The sequence below is a fragment of the Ictalurus furcatus genome, chromosome 7 (genome assembly GCF_023375685.1).
Source record: "Ictalurus furcatus strain D&B chromosome 7, Billie_1.0, whole genome shotgun sequence".
In the NCBI taxonomy this organism is placed as follows: Eukaryota; Metazoa; Chordata; class Actinopteri; order Siluriformes; family Ictaluridae; genus Ictalurus; species Ictalurus furcatus.
In genome coordinates, this window is record NC_071261.1 from 27,777,597 (window position 1) to 27,791,925 (window position 14,329).

At 35.4% G+C, this 14,329-nt stretch overlaps 1 protein-coding gene across 1 annotated transcript; it reads left to right on the top strand.

The window, feature by feature from the left end:
- Positions 1-1,507: 1,507 nt before the first annotated feature.
- On the top strand, positions 1,508-13,821 carry LOC128610361 (Fc receptor-like protein 5; the record flags this gene model as incomplete). The annotated part of the gene is made up of 16 exons (XM_053629624.1): positions 1,508-1,874; positions 2,030-2,299; positions 3,124-3,396; positions 4,934-5,209; positions 5,314-5,652; positions 6,164-6,430; positions 7,505-7,753; positions 7,838-7,948; positions 8,097-8,150; positions 8,256-8,297; positions 8,396-8,467; positions 8,555-8,629; positions 8,750-8,818; positions 10,589-10,666; positions 10,905-10,964; positions 12,925-13,821. Coding segments are annotated over 16 exons (2,721 nt in total), but the record flags the coding sequence as incomplete, so codon positions are not given.
- Positions 13,822-14,329: the final 508 nt, after the last annotated feature.

Genomic DNA, 14,329 nt, shown 5'->3' on the forward strand with positions numbered 1-14,329 from the left:
TTTAACTGTGACGGTCTTAAATATAATAAGTGGAGAGAGGAAAAGTGAAGGGATATGATGGATGTAATAATGGATGATTGAAAGACCCCACAACTATGGTTAAATAAGGCATTGATGGATTATATCTGCATTACATTATGTTTTTATTAAATATGTAAATATGCAGGAGATTAAGGTACACTGGGAAATACAGAAGGTTACATAGACCTCCTACTGAGTATGCAGAGCTTTCTACTTCGAGTACTGTGTTCATATATGAGGTAGTGAGGGCGTGGTTGGTGTCTCTTTGTGCCTTCAGGAGTCCTGTAACTGGTGAGAGAGAAAGGGAGTGTGAGATAGCTGGCGGTGTTTGCTAGATACACACAACACACACTGACACACACAGCGTGAACTTAACATTGACAGAGTGAAAGCTGTGAGCCTGGGACAGACCAGTTTCCGTTGAGTGTTTTGATTTTGTTGACTGTGTTGAAAGTAGGGTTGCAGTGGGATACCGGTTTCACGTTATACCGCGGTATGAAAATTGACGGTTATCATACCATGTACATTTGCTCATCTACGGTATTGAAAAAAACTAACCGGACGGAGAATCTCACCTGCACACGCACATCTCCTTTACTCCTCGACTGCTTGTCTGACTCATTAACTTGCTACACAGACACACACACACACACACACACACACACAGACAGACAGACAGTAGAGAAAATATCAGGGAGAAGCGATGCTGATATCCCCATCCCCTGCCGAAAAAGAAATTAAAATCAGCAGTGTGGGATTACTTTGTGGACATCCCAAAAATGAAAGTTTGATATCCAGTTTGAAGAAAAAAATATGCATTGCCATTGCTCTGTACCCAGTTTACAATTTTTGGTTCCCAGAACATACATTTTTAAGGTTTGTTTTTGGTTAGCCAGGAACATTTTCTTTACAGAAATATAAAATTGTTTTAAGGTTTGTAGAACGTTCCCCTCACGTCCCCTAACGTTCTCTTATCCTCAATTTTCAAACATTAATTGTAATTAATTAATTAATTCAAAATTAATTATAAATAAAACAAATTGGTCTTTATAAATAAATAATCAAAATCCATGTTCGTTTGTTTTTTTATCCCTCGCTTACATTCATAAAATAACAAGCCATGAATCTCGGGACATTCAAAACAGTAATTATTTAATTAAAAAAACTTTTTATTATGTATAATATATAATTATATATAATAATTATTTAATTATTTAATTTAAAAAATAGATTATATAAATAGATTTAAATAGATTCTACTGCCAAAGTTTCACTGCTGTGCTTTTACAGTAAAGAGTTAAACGATTTAATGACATTAAAACAAAAAGACATTAATGTGTGCAGCGTGGTTCAGAATTTGATAAACGATTTATAAAACATTGTGGAAAAGCACAGGGGCAATACAGTGACCTTTACACTTCAGTTCAGTCATTAATTTCTTTTTTGTAAACAATATACTGCATATAAACTCACTGTAAACTTTACAGTAAACACTGTATCTAATTGCTTAATTAGACACAAAGATAAAACTACTGCTTATGTTGTAAATGTAAAAGCGACTCTTCATCATTTCATATCAACAGAAAAACCCAAACCGACTGTGAGTGTAAATCCTCAGAGCTCCGTCTACACTGGAGACAGAGTTACTCTGACCTGTAATCTGCTGTCTACTGGATGGACTTTTCTCTGGTACAAAGATTATCAGGAATTAAATCCCCTGTCTCCTGGAACCACAGACACCAACACACTCAGTGTAACAGTCTCTAATGTAGGAGTAACAAAGTATGACTGTAAAGCACGCAGGGGAAACTACGACTCAGCGTACAGTGATCTAGCCACAATTACAGTGAGAGGTACGCCATGTTTTCTACTTTTTCACTACAAACTTAAAATTAGGAATTATTTTAGTAATTGTTTAAAGAAGTATTATAATTGTGTAATTATGTAAGTATATTATATGTTTAATTGATTCTGTATGTGTTTAAAATGTTGTGCTATGTTTCTATAGCGAGACCAAAGCCTGCAGTGAAAGTACAGCCAGCTGAGCGTGTGTTCATTGGGGAAACCGTCACTCTCACATGTGAGATACAGACTGGAGAATCCTGGCGTTACCTCTGGTATAGAAATAATGAAGAACTCAGTGATGCTGCAGGAAAGAAAACACACACAATCACTGATATTGAAGAGTCTAATAAGGGTGATTATACATGTAAAGGAACACAGTCATCAGACCCAGAATACACACAGACCAGTGATGCTGTTACACTGACTGTATCAGGTGAGTGTGTTTTATCTCACATATTGTTTATTCCATTAACAGTGAAAAGTGTAGAGGTGTATTTTGTATAGAACACAGTATGTTAGATGCTCTAATGCTGTCAGTGAACTCACTTTAATAAACTCTGACTGCAAATCACAGTAACTTATTATAATTAAACTTGTAATAAAAAGAATAAAGTGTTTAAATGGTTGAAGAACATTTTTGAATTTCATATAAACTTCTAAGATTTTAGAACAGCATTGTACAAATACAATATAAAGCATGTCTAATAAAATTGCCGCCTTAACTTACGATCTGAAATAAAAAAAATTATTGAACAAGTTCTTTTTGCTGTTTTCAGTTTTGTTCACTTTCTTTTTTATTACTAATTTCCACTATAAGAGAAATATATATGTATCAAAAGAATGCATCATCTTTGTACAGCAAGACTGAAGGCTATGTTCATCTGAGTATGTGCTAATCAAAGAGAAAAACATTCATTTTTGTAAATAGTCTTATTTATTTATTAAATTATTTACTTAGTATAAACCACACAATGCTGATGAACAGAAGAATCACATCATCTAAGGATGTGCATTTGGTCTAATCTTCTCTTTTTAGTAAATAATTCCCTTTTTAGTGAATATGATTTTTTTTTTTTCTATAAATTATTTATTTATTTATTTTTAATTTCTTCTTTATTTAAAGAAGATTTATATAGGGCTAATTATTGTTTATCTGAAACTACAATCATCACAGAGACATTAATAACATGTTGTACTGTAGAAGTGATTAGTGTAGTAAAGACTTCACATCCTGAACTTGTGTTTCATTTCTAACAGAAAAACCTAAACCTGAACTCACATCAAGCCTTAAAGGAGATGTACTGACAGGAAACTCAGTGAATCTGTCCTGTACACTGACGCCGCAGTCTGCTGGATGGAAGTTTTACTGGATCAAACCCACACAGAGCACTGAGACTGAAACTGAAACACACCACTACACCATCAGCTCAGTTAGAGTCTCTGATGGAGGTCAGTACAGGTGCAGAGCTGGAAGAGGAAACCCAGTCTACTACACACACTACAGTGATGCACTCTGGGTAAATGTTACTGGTGAGTAAGAGACTGCACAGCACAAAGCATGTTAACAGTACAGCTTGGTAGTAACACAGCATAAGTTATATCTACACAACTACATACAAAGAAAAAGCACACATGCTGAGTTTCTCGAGTCGAGACCTGTCTGAGTGTGAATGAATGCAGAAGAGAGTCAAAGTTTTGTTAATGATGGTGCAGAATCTGAAAGGCTGAAAAAGATTAGAGCGTGATCGTTCGTGAAAACACGTGTTTCCCCGTCTGTTCTGTGTTCAAGCGTTCCTTCCCTCACTTTCTCACAAATCAGACTCCATAGTTTGAAGGCTGATGGGTAGCTTTTATTCTCAGCGTGTGGAATGATCACATATTGCATCAATGGCAGCCTGCAATGAGTTCAGCAACCACACAAATGTGCATAATTGAACAAAGGACCAGTCTAGCCAGCCCACAGCAGGGAACAGCACAATCTGCTGTGTCCTTATCAAAACACGGACTGCAAACTTCCAACTATTAAAGAAAAACTTACAAGAGTATAAGTCCTATATCAACATCATACATCATAGCAGAGAGCCAGTGATCGTATAGTATAGTTATTTAAGACTACACATCATTTACATATCCCTGAATCTGTAATAAACACATTGATTAACATGCTCCAATGTACAAATACACTTTTCAGTGTACTCAATATACAATATACTTAATTATTCTATATTTCAAAACAATAATCACCTTTTCATCTGTTCATTAATGATCCACAAACTATATGAAAGTCATTATTATTATTAACCTAAATTTACACCACATCATCCATTTGTATATTTTTGTACATATATATGAAAGAAATACATCGCCTTGTAGCAGACACACTACTTTAACAGCACTAACTGTATGCTAATTTTGGATAAAACGGTCTTTTGCATGAACTTCACTGACCTGTCTACAGTATAATGGTTTATTTAACCCCCTTACATATGCATTGAGTGATGATGAGTAAATACAGTAAGTGTATGTCCTAGTTATTGTCACTTAGCTTAAGTGAAATGCAGCATTTCAAATAGAAAGATCGTTTTTACTCAGTAAATTAGTCATTTTTAGCATATGACCTTATCTTTAATGTGCTACACTTAGTTTAATCTCTTATTTTGCTGACTTCACACTGAAGATTCACTTTTTTTTCGCTCTTTTAATTTCTGTACTTAACAAAAAGAAATATTATTATATTATTATTAACAAAAATTTAAATATGATCATATTTAATATAATTAACATACATTCAAATATCAACATACTTTATTAGTTCTGAAGTTTGTAATGAGTTTATTTAATTTAAAAAAGAAACAAGTATTTTTGTAGGAAAATGTACATCATCATTTCAGTTGTTCAGTTGTTATTAAATGATGGTTCAGTAGAAATAGCCTGAAAATGTACAGATGATTTATGTGCACTGAATGTGGTTATCTTAAATCAGAATCCCATCTACAAATGTTGCTTCTGATTTAATAATAGTGCTGAGATCTAATCTGTGTATTATATCAGTGTAATTTTCTTACAGAGAGTCCTAAAGCTGTGGTGATTATAAAGCCTGATAAACATGTGTTCAGTGGAGAGACTGTGACTCTCAGATGTGAAATACAGGGAGGAGGAGACACTGAGTGGACATACAGCTGGTATAAGAAAGATAACACACTCTACCCATACCGCACAACACAGGAGTTCAGCTTCAGCTCAGTTATAACTGATAACAGTGGTGAATACACCTGCAGAGGGTGGAGACGCAGTGACAATCAGAGCTCAGAGATCAGTGATGCTGTTACACTCACTGTATCAGGTGAGTGTGTGAGTTTGTTTCATCTTGTCATTAATTATATGTAACAAGATTATCACTCTGTATGATTTTATTTATTTTATTTCTTTACATTTGTTGTCCATCAGATGCAGCAGAGGCAGTAGTGAGTGTGTCTCCACTGCGCTGGCTGACTGAAGGAGACTCAGTGACTCTAAGCTGTGAGGTTAAACACTCCTCTACAGGCTGGACATTCAGCTGGTACACTGCTGTTCCCTACAGAAACGGCTTAATTGAAGTAACAGGCCATCGTGGCAATGTCTTGTATGGTTTAGAGCTCCTCTCAGACAGCAGCAGAGGATCTGGAGGCTCCTACACTCTCACTAATGTTACTGTGAATCACACAGGAGTTTATATGTGCAGAGCAGAGAGAGGAGAATCAGTCTTTCACACACGGGACAGTAACCTACAGCCACTGTGCATCACTGGTAAGGAAATAAATCAACAACATTTTTAGATTTTTTGTAGCACAAAAAATCTGAAACTTTTACAGTTGTGTAATCATTATTATTTTATACTGTTTCATGAGCATTTTATAAACTCCAGTAATGACCAGTGAATTACTAAAATCTAATTACTTGATGATTTATAAACATGTCTCAACATAATGTATATTGTTAATAAATAGTGAGAATTAACTCTTTAAACTGACAGTTTATTATTCAGTTACTCATCCTACACCGTGTTCAGTAACTACTACGAAAGGTGTGTAGTTACTAAATCTGAACTCACTGCTGTTTTCTCAGACTTTAAAGGATTAACACTGTATGACACTCGTGTATTTTTTTTTTTTTTGTTTTTGATATTTTTTTATTTGAAATTTCTTTGAAAATAAGACAAGTACATACTATCTAAGCATTCTTATATATTGCTTTATTTGACACGCTCATGTTTAATCTGTTCTGTTCAACATCATAATATATAATGTGTGTGTTTCAGGTGAATCTCCTCCAGTGTCTCTGATCATCAATCCCAGCAGAACTCAACACTTTACTGCTGACTCTCTCTCACTGAGCTGTGAGGACCAGAGTGACTCTACTGGATGGACAGTGAGAGGATACACACACAATGAGGCAGTGTCTGATTGTTCATCAGTTTCAGGATCTACATGTAACATCAGCTCCATCTCTACATCACACACTGGAGTTTACTGGTGTCAGTCTGAATCTGGAAGACGCAGTAATCCTGTCAACATCACACTGCACAGTGAGTCTTCAATGTTCTCATCAGTAATAGATTAATATACATACCTGGACCTAACATTTACAAAAAATCAATTCTCAAGTATTGTAACGAAATGAAGTGATATTCTCTGTGCGTCACTCTGCCTTGGTTAACATAACTGCATAGTTGTACATTTACATAACCTTAATACATGATGAAAACTTTAATGTATAAACTACGCTCATAGTTAGTTCTTAAGTTACTTCCATGTTCTTTAAGATTTATGATGTGACTTTTTGTTGCAGGCAGGATAGCACTATTGGCTACAAAACATAGACATGTTCTATATATCTAAGTTCTTCACATAACCTCTTTCTTGTAGCTGTCATAATTATGACCCTAATTTATGATCCATACCAAGTCCCAGGGAAAACATATACAGATCTGGAGTCAACATAGACATTTCCAAATCTACCATTCACAGACATTTACATATATATTTAACACATGGGCAAGAGTCTGAGGGCTTTAGTTACAGAAACCTAGCAGTATGAAGTAAATGCAGTATCACTTTATCTAGCTTTATAAATAGAAATAAAAGTTTGTGGTGACATTATTTGTGTGCTAAAGCTAGCCAGTGAACTGTGTATCCTACGTAGATATGTAGATTTGGCCAGCAGATATGTACAAGAATATATTTATTATTCATAAAACCCACGAGGAAAGCAACAAACAACAACATTAAACATACAACCATCTGCACATCTGTCTCAGATAATTTATTTAGCTTAGCACATGTAGTTATAACCGCCAATTTACCTGATATAAAGTGTTCATTACAGACAATAGAGTGTGTTTTTGGTATATGATTCTCTTGCTTGACTGCTGCTAAATCAAGGTCTTTTTGAATGGAATAAAATTGAATTATCATTCAATCCCACAGAATATATACAGACACTGGTCAGTTACTCCACAATCTTAATTATGGTTATAAATATGTCAGTGTGGTCATACAGTAATGCCACATGAAACAGATAGATAGCGGTCTGAATGTGAGAATTATACTTGTATTGTAGACACTCAATGTTTTCAGTGTTGTCTTTCTCTTTCCTACAGATGGCAGTGTGATCCTGGAGAGTCCTGTCCATCCTGTAACTGAGGGACGTCCTCTGACTTTACGCTGTTTACATCGCAACTCAAAGATCTCAGACTCCGGTGTTGATTTCTATAAAGATGATTCAGTTCTCCAGTCCCAGACTACAGGAGAAATGACCATCAGTACTGTCTCAAAGTCAGATGAAGGTTTCTACCACTGTAAGCACCCAGAGAGAGGAGAGTCACCGAAAAGCTGGGTTTCAATCAGAGGTGAGGAAACTCATTCTTACTTGAGTTAGATTTGTAATAATATTCATTGTTTAAGTGGATATTCAGGTTCCGCTTTTTCCCTAGTTTCAGCTTCAGCCGGATCCAATGCTGTAATTATAGGACTGAGTTTGGCCTTCTTGTTTGTCATCTTAATGATCATACTGATCCTGCTGCTGCACTTCAAGAAGAAAAAAGGTTTGATAACAGATGGTGTATTTGCTTTTGCAGATATTTTCCTGTGATGTCCCTTCTTGGGTTTTTTAATATGTGTTCATGTTTCACCAGATATGCTTGTGTAAAGGCAATGTTTTAACTTATATCACTTCTTTACTCTGTTGAGAAGGTGTAGAATATCAGCCTCCTTCTACAGTAAATCAGGACACCAGTCAGCCTGCAGGTCCGTCAAAAATAACAATAAACCCAGTTTATTTTTCAGGGGTTTTTTTCTCTCCCCTTATTTATAATATTTTCCCCTTAAAGTCTTGAATTTTCTCTTTAAAAGATGGTGAAAATGTCTATGAAAATGTTGCTGTCAGGACCACAGGTATCGTTTATCTCCCTTTCTGCTGCTAAAATTGAGACAGATTTGGCAACACAACATTGCAGTAGCTTCTCTAATGGCTGTATTTTATTCTCTTTTAGTTGATTCTGCAGCTGGCTCTAGCAGTACTAGCATGTACTCACAGGTTGTGACTAGAAAAAAAAAACAAAATGGTAAGAACACTGCATGAAACTCATGTCAACTCTTTTGTTTTGACTTTTTTGCCTTTTGCATTAACCTAAATTAATTTTCTATGTTAGATGATGCAGTCAGAAGGCCAGATGATGTGATATATTCCCAAATTGAGATGAAAAATGTTAACCCTCACAGTAAAGGTAATGCTGTCTACTGCACATTATTTTAAAAGAACATGAGACTTTTTATAGGAACAAATAGTGTTCACTAGCTATTGATCTTTACCATGCAAACAGCCTAAATAAATTTTTTCTCATCAGATGACTCTGCATCAAGACCAAGTGATGTGGTTTACTCTATGATTGCATCTAAAAACATGAGACCCAATGGTAAATATAATATGTTGTTTATTGGACATATTGTTTATTGTGGTACTTATTGTATACAGCTTTTCATTTTTACACATATCCTGTGATACTTCAATGGGATGACAAAGTTACGTTTACATTTACATTTTGTTGACTAATTTTCGTCTGTAGTATGTAAAAATGTAATAGCGATATTAAATCAGTGCATGTTTACATTCATTAGGTGGGTTACAGTGGCCGCCATAACACACTGTAACTTTAAAAAAATAATAATAATAATCCATAGTTACATAGACAGTGCAGTGTGTAAGAATTTGTACACCAGCACACACTATTTGACCCTAAATTAATTATGAAATATAAAGAAACAGTTTAATAAATCATGGAATCTCTAGGAGTGATGGTCCTGTTTATTCAGATGCTCTGCCAGGCCATGGGCCAGTCTGATATTTTTTTGTACATTTTTCTGGCCTCAAGCTTCAGGATCTTGAAGCTCAATGTATTTGGCTCTTCACACGTTGGTGTATCCAATGGGGAACAACTAACTTTTGAACTCTGACAGTGAGATTTTTGTAGCAAGATGTAGTCTCTGGATGTAAAAAATGTTATGGCCTCTATTTTACTAGTTATTCAAGTGTTTTTGACAAGTGTTTAAAGGCAAGATAGGCTAAGAAAACAGATCTGTCGTTTGTCTGCAGTGTTAGTTAAATGGCCTCTTTCTGTAGATGTAGATGGTTCTTGCCCATATTTAGTGACAAAAAAGCAAACTCTCTAGCAAAATCCCCTAACAATAGATTTACAGTTGATTTTGCATTTGATTTTTCCTGGAGTCACTTTGAGTCAAATTCAAAGACAAAGAAGTGTCAGTAACATGTTAATTTAAGGTTTAGTAATACATTATTTATAAGCAGGTAATACATAGTTTACTAATTAAAGATTAATGATTTATTAATGATCAATCGGTGTGTTTCTTGCACAGGATTACCATAAGACATAATGGAAAAGTAGAAACACCATGCGATGCTTTGCTCAAATGTCCTGCAAAAAAATTCTTATAAACAAATACAATAAAGATTAAGATAGTGTGATGATGTGATTAAGAGTGGTGGTGTCAGTGAAACACGATGGAGGTAGTATCATGGCATGGACCTATATAGCTGCTAGTGGAATTAGATCACTTGTTTTATTTATTTATTTTTTTTATTTTATTATTTTATTATGACTTGGTTATAAACAACGGCACCATGATGTACTGTAGGCTGAAGTGAACAAAAGCATCTTAACTGTTTAGATTCAGGTCAGTCCCTTAAAACTAATGCACTTATGGCTGATTATACTGCAGATGAGTTCTACAGTGGCAAAAAGTCGAATGACCAAGCTAATCGACTAACATGAATCCAACACAACTACAATTCACTTCCTTAAAAAAAAAAAACCTTGAAACTAACACAAACGGATAATGTTGGTATTATGGGGATTGGAGGGTTGCAACAAATAACCTGTATGACAAGAGATTGAAGGTTAGGCTTGACAAGTTAGGTTAACTGTGTTTATGCAAAGTGTGTTTTCTTCTGCATCATCTAGTGACCATTAGTCTTAGGAACTTAAAATTTATGGGAAATTGTGTTCATGTTATGTTCAGTATCTGAGAATTTAGGACAAGGCACTACAATTGGTTAAGAACTGTAAAATAGCATGTGGTTATGATGTATATATTGTGAACTTTGTTAAAGGATTGTTATACAAGCATGAAGAGTGAGAAAAGAAAGCTGTATGTGTTCCCTTTTATAGATGATGCCAGCAAACTCGATGATGTGACTTATGCTGATATTGACCTGAAAAAACCAAAGAAACCAAACAGAAAACAAGGTGGGTCTAAATTATTTCAATTTGTATTGTTTTGTTTTTTTGTTTTTTTTATGCAAAATGTTTTTGCTTTTGATAAAACCCTTTGGATTATTTGCCAGTTATTCATCTTGAAGCACAGTATTTAGAACCTGCTATGAATCATTTACAATGAAACTAATAGAAGAGTTAAATGTCCTGTAGCTCTGGAAGTTAAAGGGTCTGAATGGTATGTTTGAAATCAGTGACTGTTGCCCACTAGGAAAGCGCACTGAGGGAGCTGACACTGTTTACTCAGAACTGAAGCAGAACACAGATAAAGGTAAGATAAAGGCAAACAGAGATCTTTGGGAAAACACAATCAAATAATATGTCTACTTTAGAGTCAGTTATTTGGCAGATGATCTTAAAGGGTGTTACAAATGTGCAAAGGGATTATGGCACAGCAATACAAATCACCCAACTGTGACATAAATGCCACAAAGTTATTTGGTAGTATTTCAATGATCTTTTTTTTACTCTTATCACCATTTATTAAATTGTTCAGTCAATAGTAAGCTTTACAGTTTTATTATGTTGGAGATTTCTCAAATGTCATAGACAATCTAGGGGAAAAAAACAGAGTATAGACAGTGGGGGAAATAAGTATTGAATATGTCAACATTTATTTCAGTAAATATATTTCCAATGAGGCTATTCACATGAAATTTTCACCAGACATCAGTATTAACTCAAGAAATCCGGAAATATAAAGAATTCACAACATTAAAGTTGTAAAATAATAAAGTGGAATGACACAGGAAAAAAATTATTGAACACACTAAAGAAAAAGCAATTCTCCAAGGCAAGGTAAGGCAAGGAACGAGCTGAAATCCATAAGTAATTATACCCCCTATCTGTGTAAATTAATCACAGCTGGTTTAGTAAATTGATGGCCTATAAAAAGGCTTTTCGTTACCAAGGTGTAACACAAGAAACATCTCATGATGGGCAAAAGCAAAGAGCTCTCCCAAGACCTTCACAACCTTGTTGTTGCAAAACATATTGATGGAATCGGATACAGATGTATTTCAAAACTTCTGAATCCTCCAGTAAGCACCATTGAGGCCATTATCCGCAAGTGGAAGTAACATCACTCCGTCATCAACCGGCCACGCACAGGAGCTCCTCACAAAATTACTGACCAGGGAGTCAGAAGAATAGTCAGAAGAGTAGCCCAAGAGCCAAGGACCACTCGGAAAGAGCTCCAGAAACACTTGGAGGCAGCAGGTGCCATCGTCACAGAGAAAATAATAGGCAATGCACTCCACTACTCACGCTCACCCCACAAGACTCCATTACTAAAGAAAAGGCATGTCGAAGTTCGTTTAAAGTTTGCTACAACTCATTTGGACAAGCCTATGAAATACTGGGAGAATGTAGTCTGGTCAGACGAGAGCAAAATTACACTTTTTGGCTGTCATACTACAAACCATGTTTGGAGAAGAAATGGTACTGCACATCACCCTAAAAACACTACACCAACAGTGAAGTGTGGAGGTGGAAGCATCATGGTGTGGGGCTGTTTTTCATCACATGGCACTGGCAGACTTAATATAGTTGAAGGAACGATGAATGGAGCACTTTACTAGGACATTCTTGAGAAGAATCTGCTGCCATCCACCAGGATGATGAAGATGAGACGTGGGTGGACCTTCCAGTAGGACAACGATCCAAAGCATACAGCAAAGGAAACTCTCAGTTGGTTTCAGAGAAAAAAAAATCAAGATGTTAGAATGGCCCAGTCAATCACCTGACTTGAATCCAAATGAACAAGATTTATAAATATGTTTAGAAGAATGGGCCAAAATCACACCTGAATACTGCGACTCGTTAATTTCTTCATACAGGAAGCGTCTTGAAGCTGTCATTACAAACAAAGGCTTCTCCACTAAGTATTAATTAAATTTCAGTTAGTGTGTTCAATAGTTTTTTTCCTGTGTGATTCCTCATTATTACACATAACTTTATTTATGGACTTTAATGTTTGGATTTCTTTATATGTGCAGATTTCTTGAGTTAATTCCAAAGTCTGGTGAAAATTCCATATGAATAGCCTCATTGGAAATATATTTACTGAAAAAAAAGTTGACTCGTTCAATACTTATTTCCCCCACTGTACATCACTGTGCTGACCATCATAATCAAAAATCTAAAACGTACCAGCCCTTTCTGTAATTCAGTTGCAATGCTCTCCATTTGTGTTCTGAAACTTCTTTGTATGTCTATGTTTCATCCTCCAGGAGATTTCACTGAAACTGCTGATGCAACTTATGCCCAGGTTAGGAAAAAGGGCAAAAAGTATAATGCAGGTAGGCGTAATTCTGTAATAATCTCTGTTCATTTCCATGTTGATAAATGAGGCCTATTCAAGTATTAATTTACTCATAAATTGGTTGTAGTTACTGCGATTTTACATATAAATTACACTGTCAAGTTTAAACATTAATTCAGTTAAATAAACATGCCAAATTTTGAAACGCAATCATTCATATTAATGACTTAAAAGAAAGCAAGCCAAAACAAATCCATAAATTAAGACAAATAATACTAAACAATCAATTAGGGCACTGTACACCAATTAGAACCCTATTAAAGAAGGACGAATTAGTCTGTTCCTATGAAAAATTGTCAACAGCAATGGCTGATCTGCATTAGTGGAATGACACAAGACAGATATTTTATTATGTCATCTACACAAAATAGCCTATAGCATTGAAGTATGGGAGTGTATTTTCAAGATATATTATTTCCAAATTAAAAACAGAAGTTTGATTGCATAAGTATTCTCCTCCATTGCTGTTCAAGCAATTGATAGCTATTAATTGTCAGCTTTCTAAGAAGGATTTTCAATTGGCTCTGGGTTCATTACTCTTTATTGTCCCCTAGAGGAATAACAAACTAGCACTTAAAAAATCTTTTGATTAGATTACTGTTCACAAGACTATTTAAATTTAGAACACATATGCTAAGTTAATTTGTTGGACAAGTTTAGAACCATTTTCTAGCTGATCTTGGACTGCAGACTGTATGTTTGACAACCCTGATATAGTGCATGTCATGTTTAAGAAGTGCTTTTTCTTTTTAACATTTTCAGCTCTCTGTGAGCTTCACCTATAATGAGTTTTGTGGCTTTCACCACTGTAGGGTTGTCACGGTACCAAAATTTCAGTAGTCGGTACCAATACCAGTAAAATTCCACGGTACTCGGTACCTATTTCAGTACCAAAGCTGACTTCTTGTTGCATGGTGCACCCATGAAATGTTCCTGACTGACTACCTGTCATGCAGCGTGTCATTACCGGGTTGACCCAGTATTATCTGTATGAAAATCTGATACCATCAACTTTTTTATTTTTAGTACCGACTTGGTACCGAAGTACCGGTACTTTTGACAACCCTAGTCAGCTGTACTGTGGAGATTCATAAGTGTGGGCAAGGATATATTATTCTGTAGTCTTGGCAAAGACTTTTAGTGGGCCTGAGCTCTTGGTTTATCTTTGGCCATTATTTGTCCCTCTGGGTGACTTACTGGGTTGAGTTTTCTCCTCTTATTGCTGGAGACAAGGTTTCAAACCCTTTACAGGGTGACCTCTATTATACGCACATGAGTAAAAGACAAGAAACTTTTTAGAATTTTTCATTTGG